Genomic DNA, 10,054 nt, shown 5'->3' with positions numbered 1-10,054 from the left:
CTCACTTGGACAGCAAAACAAAACAAAAAACAGACTGATAGAGGCTAACAAAGCTTTTACGTCTACTGATGTCCCCGTCTCGCCTACAAACACCAGATTATGGCGAATCTTAGCTTCTGATGACTTTAGTTGATAAGGTTTTTCAAGGAGATGGACACGGACAGCAGGAGGATGCAGTAAGAGGGGGAGGTGGCAGGAGAAGACAAAAGGTGAGAGCGACATCAAGGGGACACGGTGTAAATTACACTCACTTTTTATCCGCTCTCCGCAAGAGTGGAGGGAATATTCAGATATAGTTCTGAACAAATAATAATACCACGCTATGAAAATACTATAGAAGTAAAAGTCCTGAAATCAAAATGAAAATCTAATGCACTGATGGATTAAAAAAGTAGAAAATTATTTTATTTTCCATACAGCTACAACTAAATTAGTCATTACGATTTTGGTTTTTAAAAAACTCTCATCAGCAAGAAATGCTTTTCATAATTACACAGATAGTAAACTGCATGTTCAGAATGCCAAATATCAAACATATTTTACAGCTGTTTAAATTATTAAAAAGTCTACTTTTGATCATAAAAACAATTGTGAGCAATGCAACAGTACATTTCTTTCCAGAATGTGTCTATCTAGATACTGTAATGTATGCAATGTTTCACAAACAGAATAAACAGAAATAACCTCTTCTTTCTTAAGGATGCTTCTGTTTTATTTTGGGCAGGTTTGTTGTCACCAGGTTGACGATCATTATTTAAACCAATTCAATATGACGTAAAGACATTCGCAGAGTTATACCCTACTGAGTTGAGTATGAGCACTTAATACTGTAGTACTGCACAGGACCTGTTCTTTGTTGAGTTGTTCTGACCCAATCATCTAGCCATGACAACTTGTCCCATCTCAAAGTCACTAAGATCCTCTTCTGCATCCACTTCAAGAACTAACTATTAATTTGCTGATAACTACACTGCACCTATGGCTACAGGTGCCACTGTCAATGAGAATATCAGTTTTATTTACCTCACCTCTAAATGTTGTGGCTGATTAGTCTATCTACAGTATCTTTGAAGTAAGTATCAAATGACAAATACAAAGAGTAGAAAATGGTAAAATGTGGTCATAACATTAAATTTTTCTTTGATGATGCACAGAATTTCTGTAAATATTGCCTTATTTAAACTGTTTTTGTGCTGAAGACCATATAAGTGTTAAAAAGCAATACAATATATTTAAGGTCTGAATGTCAAATGTGTGGTGCAGCTGTACAGAGCCAAGCATCATTTAGTACTCAAAGTTCTTTAACAACACATTAATTATGCCACTGTAAGCTCCTTGCATAAGTGTGAGATTTTTTGATAAAATATTATCTTAATGCTGGTAGGGAATTATAAATATATATTTTGCCATCATATCGACAGTTAAAAAAGCAGAGACAAAAAGTAGAAAAACAAATACCTTTGGACCACTTTTCTCTTTTAATTTTTTCCAATCACACCTTTTTCCCTCAACATGTTTAAAAAAAAATCATAACAGTTTATGGTGTGTTTTGCTCTACTTTGTTCCTTACAACAAAAAATATTTAACATGATTCTAAACATTTCAAAATATTTACAATGTAGAAAGGTTCTGGTGTGAAGTCTGAAAGACCAAATGACTCATGAGAAGGGCACACTACCTACTTGAACTACAGCACAATTGCCCGTCACCAGGTCTGATGGCATCTTGGAGGCTCTGGCTACAGGGTACAAGAAGGTCGGCATAGAAAAATATACAGCAGAACAGGTTCGGTGCTGTGTGAAATCAACTCTAATAAGTCTATAAATAGCATTTCAAAAAACCCCACATATTCTACTGATCCGGCCTTCAAGGAGGTGTTTTAGAAAAGTTCTTCTACTCCACAAAGTGCAAAAGAAGAGGAGGTGTGGTGCTTTGTCTTGATTCAAGTGTTCAAAGAGGTCGTTCTATGTTAACCATTTGGATTTTGCCAAAGTTCTCAAGTCCTACTTTCACGATTATGCAAGAGGTATTTTTGGGAAGAAGGTCAGATCTAACCATCGCCTCATGGCTGGTCTTACATCTGACTGCCATCCTGGGTTTTACAGTTGTGGAGAAAAACTTGTACCTGTATTTTATTAAGTAAGACTTTGTTTTTCTGTAAAACTTTCAGGCAAATATCGGCACCACATAATTTATCTTAACAGACAAGCAACGTTTTCAACTATTCAACCAGCGATGTTTAGGCAGCAACATCCTTATATGTGAATTTTCAGGGTAAAATAACAAATCACTATAATGGCGGCTTGCTGGATCATGCCATGCTCATGCCTTAATATAGTTAAATACACCCCCTCCCAAAACAAACAAACAAAAAAAACAAAAACAAAACCCAACCCACACACACACAAAACAAAACAAAACAAAACAAAAAAAAAAACAAGTGGCAAACACAACTGAGAGATGATAAACAGCTTTCTGGCTGAGCAACATGATACAGAGTCTAAAATTTCAAATTAAAAGCTTGGACATTAAATAATTGTTTTTCCAATGGCAGCATGACTAAAGTGTAAAAAGAAATTTTTAAAAAAAATCCAAAAGTAAATCTACAGCCACAATGTAGCATAAAATTGTCCACACCAAGCTCTCAAACTGACGCCAGACTCTAAATCCCTCAAATATTTATCAATGTGGTGTCCTGCATGTAGCCAGGATAAATGTAAAGAAGGTAATACAAATTCTATAAAGGATGAATACAAAGAGTCTGAATCATTTTGCAGCTGTCTGTGTTAGGTTTTCTTGCTGCCCAGTCTCTTAAAAACACTGACAGCTTTAACATCCATCTGAGCCCCCAAGGACTCTCCTCCTCCTCCTCCTTCTCCTCCTCCCCCAATGCCAGTGCTGCTGCTGACCTTGGAGCTTGCTATGCTCTGTCTCTCCTGTGCTCTGGGCCTGGTGCTGGTCACTCTGTTGTCCTGTGTGTCAGCAGATGTAGGCAACACGGCTGGACTGGAATGTGTAGCAAGGGGTTTTCCCAGTCTCTGAAGCACACTAATCTTAGCAGGGGGGAGCCCGTTGGGGGAAGAAGAGGAGGAGGGAGTGTCAGAGGGAGGTACTTTGAATTTGCCTCCCAGACGCCGCAGGGTGGTTGGAGCTGGTTTTGTTGCTGGCTCTTTCTTCTGAGTGGGCCGAGTTTTTTTGAGTACACCAGCATACTGGAGGACAGAGCCTTCTCCATCACTGTCATCCTCATTATCAACATCCATGTTTTCAGCCACCTTTCCATCGCCTTTGTGCAGGCGACTGAAAACACCAGTCGGCTGCCAAACATGAAAATATTGAGCACATAACTTATTGTTACATGATCCTGGCTCCTGTTTCTAGACAACTGCACTGCAACCTAATGCAATTTTTAGGAAACCTAAATTCTAATGTATTCTGTTTAATGTTAGCATAACGAGGAGGACTCTTTAAGAAACGACAAGTTGCAAATATTTATTTTTTATCTGCCAAAACATCCAACCTTGCAGTACAGCCTAAGTTTGTTATCCAGACATCCAAACTAAAGCTTAAATAAACCTTTTATATAGTCACAGTAATTGCTTATGGTTAGGTTAGAATTGGTGTCACTGTCACTCACATTTATCTACCTTTAAACCAAACTGAATTTTTTTTTCTAACTTTAATCAATGGGCCTTTTTTTGCCTAAACCTAACTGCACACAGAATTCCAGAATCAAACTGTATATTATCTAAAAGACAAACAGTGAGCTAATAAGATACATTGAAAGGCCTCACCTTGTTGTTGGTTATTGTTGTGTCTGCCTTTGACTCTGCCCCAAGTCTTTCAAACACAGAAGTACGTTTCAAACCTTTTTAAAGAACAGAGGAACAAGTGAAGTTACACAAATATTAATGGCAGCTCGACTATGATGGGTTTTGTTCATGGTAAAAAATTGGCTAAAATCAAAGCACAAATTCCACATCACCCAGTTCATACGAGAAAACGCACTGAGGTTCTGGCCAATGCTTTTGTGACATCTCAGTTTAACTATTGTAATTTCATCTTATATAGTGCTCTTTAGCAGCTTTAGTTTACCCAGAGATTTACCTATTCAGGATGACTTGTCAGTTCTTCATAGTGCTACTACTACACATACATTTGATCTGTTTTATTTATTGTGTATATTTGTATTCATCATTTAACAAAAGTGTCCTTTTGTTAAATCATTAAAAAAAACACTTATTTCTGAAATATTATTAGAAAACAATTTTAAGTTTTAAAAATAAATTTTGGTATATTACATCATGCACACAAATGGAATGACACAAAACCTAGCAAAGCTATTATATAGTCTATTAACATTAGGTGATTTTATTCAATCTCATTTGTTTATCTATGTAAATATATATTATATTTTAAGTCTTTTTTAAGTCTTTACAGTGAAGGGTATGAAAATTCCAAATATTTAGCTGGAATTTACATGGCATACAAATAAATGTATTACTGTAAAGAAAACAGTGTAATGTTTTTACCTAATGCCACTGTACAATTCTCACATCTACTACAAAAACTTACGAGATTTTGATTTTAGTGTGAAAATTCCATATTAATCTGTGCAGTTCCAGTTACTCACCTTAAAATAACACAAAACAATATATTGTACATAGTGGACTTGCAATAATCACAGATATTTCCAGATCATATAACTGCAAATATCTTTTGACTTTGAATTAATCAAAATGTTTAGTCTAACTTTAAGTTCTATTTAAGGTTGTAGTTGTTTTTCTTATTTTGTTTTTAGTAAATAAATGCGTGCTTGTGTAGTTTGTGATGTTAGATTTGGTTGGCCTTTCCCTGTAGGATTAATGTTGTTTCTCTTTTGAAGCTTCTGAACATTGAGACCATTTTTACAATATACAGTGAAGTGTTTTTATACTGTGCTGTGATATACTAGATTTTAGCAGAGCTATAAAAAGCCTAAGGTTTTGTTGTGCTCAGGAAGGAGAAAAAACATCACAAACCTGATCAAAGTCAACTTGGCAAATTGCAACTAAATACATAAAATGTTGTATTTTTTTATACATTTATGTGGAAATATTTTGAAAGAGGACAATTTTGTAAATCCATTCATAGACCATAAAAATCATGCAATGGAGGAAAGATCAGGTTAACAGGCTGGTTAAATTCTAGCTGATGCGAGACACAGGAAAACACGAGCACAGAGGGGATTATTGTGAGTGCAGTGGCAAATATTAGACAAGGGTTTAAATTATGATATATATATATTTTTTAAATTAAACAGACTGTCTTTGTCAGCCCTGATTTACCTGTTTTAATTTAGCTATAAAACGAGATGTATGAAAACATTTAGTATTGGTTATTTGTAGTGAGAAACCGCATCATCAGATGGAGCTGTTGGCGAGGCCACTGTGCCAGGCCTACTGTACCTTTCTTGCCCTGCTGTGCCAGGATGCGACGTGTACGAGGCGTGGTGCCTTTGGGCATGTTGATAATGTACTTGCCTTCCATCTCAGCTGTCACACGCCGGCGCTTTACTGCTGGCAAATTATTCCCCTCATCAGCTGGTTGACTTATAACTGACAGAGAAAGTGATGGGTACAGGAGGATTTAACAGAAGTACAAAAGAAACAAAAAAACTTATAGCTTCACAGGGACAGGAAATAATGAACTGCTTTCCATGATATTTACCTGCTTTGCTACTTTTGTTTGCTTGCATGTTGGACACAGTGACGGAGAGGCGGTTGTCAGGTCGACGGGCTGGAGTGGTGGGCGGGGAGTCATGGCTCAAAGCACTGGCAATCATACGAGTGGCAGCTGACAAAAAGCAGATCCGTTCTTAGTAGCTGCAGTTTAACTTGTTCCCCGTAAAACTCTTCTTGTTGTGTACACAAAATAAGATCAGAAAACTGGATTTGACAGTTGTCTTCTGAGATGTGTGAAACTTTTTTTAGACATGCCAAAATATTGTAAGTGCATAAAAGAATATGTGAAGTACTGAGATATTGCACAACCTGGGTTTGAAGCAAACAAACCAGGTGATGTAGATCATTCTGGTAACATTAGATTAGGAGTTTAACGGGCTTTTAATTAAGCTTTTATTTTGCCTGATTACTTGCCTTAGCATTCACAAATTTATCTAGTAAAAATCTGGTAGTCCACAGTTCTACCTTTTAGAGCATCCCTACAATTAGGTCAAGAGAGAAAATCAGTGATTACTCCACCCAGTAAATGCGCTTTAAAGCATACCAAGTATTAAAATGACATCCTAAATCCTACTTGAAATATAAGCTATGAAATTAATTATGTTCCTAATGCTACTTATTTTGTGCTGCTGTCTACTCCCGCAATTCTGACTCATCGTTTTAATGCTACACAGTGTTTAAGCAAGACAGATAATAATAATCTAGGTACTGAGGTACACAATATTCAGTCAGCACAATTTTACTGATGGTGGAGAGGTTAGTGCTGCCGACTCACAGCTAGAAGGTCCACTGTTTGAATTCTCGGCCGGCTGCGGCCTTTCTGTGTGGAGTTTGCATGTTTTCCCCATGCTTGCGTGGACTTCCTCCGGGTACTCTGGTTTCCTCCCAAAGTCTAAAAACATGCATGTTAAGTTAATTGGTGTCTCTAAATTTCCCAGAGGTCTCAATGGTTGTCTGTTATTGTATGCCCCTCTTTTTGGCCCTGAGAGAGACTGGCGACTTTTCCAGGGTGTAACCGGCCTCTTGCCCACTGACAGCTGGAATAGGCTCCACTCCCCATGACCCTCAACAGCATAGGCAGCTGGATGGATAATTTGACTGAAAATACATCTATGGGAGTCAGATGCACCAAAATCCCTCCTGTGTAATAACTGATGGTTTACCTTCGTTGGTGCAGTGGTGCATTACCTCCTATAGACATACTAAATTATGATACAGTTGATTCATATTGGATTGATTTATGGGTCACAATGTTCTATCACGCTAATAAAGCTACACTCAACTCTGATAATCCTAATGTTTTATTTTCAAACTTTAATTAGACAATAATGTTTTCATTATGGGGCATATATCTTTCTAGAAAAGTAATGTTACTTACGAGTATTGGCAGTTCTTCTGAGCTCAGCTTGAATGCTGGTTTGTCCTGAGGAAATGGCTTCTGTGGCCATTTTGCACATATCCTGAAGATGGAAAGGCAAAAATGCCCATTAAAGGTTATGTTAAACTTGCAATCTATAGCTTCAGTTGAACCACTTCTCTTGTAGCTACATAAAGTGAGCATTTTATTTATAACCTGTAAAGTTCAATTTATTTAAAAAATACTTGTGCTTGCAGGCTTGCAGCTATGGGTAATGTTTGAGCCATGATTTATACGTGCTACCTTCCAGGCCCCGTATTAGAGCCAACATGTAACCTAAAACCTACATGCAGCAATAATGTGCTGTTATTTGAAAAGGTAGAAACACTCTTGAAATGTTGAAAGTGAAACATTTTCAACACTTCATCAGTGTGACCTCACCTGCCTATACACCTGCTTGGCATGTTTAAGAATGGCTATAATGTCACCAATAACAGTTATGCCGAGATCCATCATGATGTCTTTGCTTAGGTCCATCAGCATGTTTTTCTGAATTCTAAAAACATGAAGAAAAAAACAATCATACAAAAACAGAAAACAAAAGGCATGTAAGGTAAAGGATAAATGCATGTTATTAGTGTACAGTGGGTTTTTCCATTTCATCATACAAATGGAACAGTAACTTTACAGTACCTGTTGTCCACAAATGAAACTGCATAAGTGACAGCAAGACCAGCTGGGATCCCAGCATCCTTAAAAAACTGAATCCATTCTGAGGTGGCTTAAGGTGGAAAAAAAGCAGGGGTTTCAGGAGCAGCATGTTTCACAGCAAATAATCAACCACTGAAAAAAACACCAGCACATTATTAATTGAACTTTAAACTATGACATAATCTGGGCTGGAACTAATGGCTACTTTAGATCACTGCTCAGTTTACAATGCAAAAACAGTCACATCACAACCCATATACACACACACACACACACACACACACACACATATATAATATAATATAATATAATATATAAAATAATTGATTTTACGAACACACAAAAATGAAATAATTCTTAAATTCACAATAATATAAAACAATGAAAAACAGTAAATGCACAGATGAGCAGCTTAAATCGGCATTTTTGTTTTATACATGCCTTATGCCACTCAGCAATATCAGAATTGTTTTATATAAACTAATGATGAATAAATGTCACACAAATTGTGAACCCAGTAATAATAGATTTTCACATTAAACAAAATAAAGTTGTCCTGCAGATGATGGTTCTCAGTTCTGCAGTGGGAGAAAGGACAGTCCCCACCAGAAGGAGATGTAAACCAGAAGAGACAGCAGTACACTGAAGTCTAAAGCATGCTGACCGTGGTCAGCTGGAGGTTATTTATAACACCAATGATGAAGCGTCTTATGGTGAGAGTGAAGGGAGGCCAACAGCTGCCTAAACAATGCCTCTGACTGACTGAGACTGGTGAACTCATCGTTAAACAGAGACGAAATTCTCATGGTGGCTAAATGTTCATTTGACACTTGGCTAAACGGTCTGAACAAGACAGAACCATACGTGATTGGGATGACAAGTGATGATTCTCTTCATTATCGACTAATATACCGATTAATTCGAAAACCAATACGGTAAATTTGGAGATATTGACAACATTCTATGGAAATGAATGTAGACTCAACTATTAGTTACGTTGGCCCAAATAAAAAAAAAAAATACTCAGATTACTGCTAACTCACTCAAATGTTATTACAGCTAATTTTTCGATGCACAGCTCTCGTCTATACAACGCCTATTTTATCCACTCAGGCTAACAAGAGGAAGCAGCGTAAGCCCGCTAAGCGAAACCGGTTAGCATTAGCATTGTTTTAGCCACAGCTACATCCACGAAAAAAGGGTACTATCGGCCATCTGCGACCTCCATTATGTACAAAATCGATTAAAATAACTCTAAACAATGGTCCAAATCGATGGAATTATCATGTCCAATACAGAAATACTAAAATAATATGATTTATCTCGATCTCTTGCCTGGTCTTTATACTCTCACCTGTTGTCACGGACGCCATGTTGCTCCACTTCCGGTGACGCAACTTCCCCAGAACCACATTCGGTTCTCTGCGCAAATCGGTTTATGGACGCTAGAGAGCGACACAGACTGTTGCTGCATTTTGTATTTTTGCACATTTATCCAAACCGCTGTATAATGTTGCTTCATCTATTCACACACTCACACCCCCATGTAAAGGTGCTCACCTGACCCACCGGGAACAAGTTGGAGTTCAGTGACTTGCCCAGGGACACGACCGGGATCGATCCACTGACCCTGTGGTCCGTGGACGATCGCCTTACCAACAACCGGGCCTGTAAGTGAATTAACAATGATCATTTCCAGCATCACTGACCGAAGAAAAACGGGCAGCTTCACCTGATGTGCCTCTTAACGTTATTGTATGAATCCTACTCCACGTAATAGCCTCTGTCTGCCAGCATAACCAAACTATATGTAATTATGCAGTAGGTCTACATATTGTATTCATATTCAGACACCTATTTTTATTTATTTAAGCCATACCTAATAATTTAAAAATCCCATAAAGGTCAATGCGTTGCTTCAAATTTTTTCTTTTAAACCAACTGAATAAAAGACAAAGATTTTTAATTAATTGTCATATTTGTAGGACATTTTGCAAGTGATTACATTTGAGATATTAGATCCAGTAACATTTTTGCCCCTCTAGCTAAAATAATTAAAGCAATACATTATCCAAATAATACTATTTATCTGTGGGTCAACTGTGACTGATCAGTTTTTAGTGTTTTATCAAGCAGAAATGCCCAATATTCTCTTGCTCCAAATTGACATTAGTTGATTTGTTGCCTTCTTGTTTAAAATAAATCAAATTGATTGGACTGTTAGTTAAAATAACAAGATATCTGAAAAATTGTTAAGAGCAAT

General features: G+C 37.2%; 1 protein-coding gene across 3 annotated transcripts; it reads right to left on the bottom strand.

Annotated features, from left to right (window-relative positions):
• Window positions 1-1,455: 1,455 nt before the first annotated feature.
• On the bottom strand, window positions 1,456-9,208 carry c6h19orf47 (chromosome 6 C19orf47 homolog). Of its 3 annotated transcripts, none has more exons than XM_067506841.1 (9): window positions 9,146-9,208; window positions 7,774-7,861; window positions 7,522-7,636; window positions 7,102-7,183; window positions 6,499-6,615; window positions 5,710-5,835; window positions 5,448-5,597; window positions 3,795-3,868; window positions 1,456-3,317 (listed from the first exon to the last, which is right to left on the bottom strand). In XM_067506841.1, the coding sequence occupies exons 1-9, from the start codon at window positions 9,162-9,164 to the stop codon at window positions 2,787-2,789; spliced, it is 1,302 nt and encodes a 433-aa protein (XP_067362942.1). In that variant the 5' UTR covers window positions 9,165-9,208; the 3' UTR covers window positions 1,456-2,786. The 3 variants fall into 3 exon arrangements, with proteins under 3 accessions (XP_067362942.1, XP_067362943.1, XP_067362944.1); XM_067506842.1 differs by having other exon boundaries at window positions 5,523-5,597; XM_067506843.1 differs by lacking the exon at window positions 6,499-6,615.
• Between the last annotated feature and the right edge of the window lie 846 nt (window positions 9,209-10,054).

This window comes from Channa argus, chromosome 6 (genome assembly GCF_033026475.1).
Source record: "Channa argus isolate prfri chromosome 6, Channa argus male v1.0, whole genome shotgun sequence".
Taxonomy (NCBI): domain Eukaryota; kingdom Metazoa; phylum Chordata; class Actinopteri; order Anabantiformes; family Channidae; genus Channa; species Channa argus.
The sequence above is the reverse complement of the archived record's forward strand: the minus strand, read 5'-3'. Positions and strand labels throughout refer to the sequence as shown.

Coding starts and splice junctions, on each gene's coding strand:
- c6h19orf47 (XM_067506841.1), bottom strand. Junction 6,616..7,101: donor CAGAAGAACTGCCAATACTC/GTAAGTAACATT, acceptor GCATGTTTTTAG/ACTTTGGGAGGAAACCAGAG. Junction 5,836..6,498: donor AAACAGTGGACCTTCTAGCT/GTGAGTCGGCAG, acceptor GCTTTTTGTCAG/CTGCCACTCGTATGATTGCC.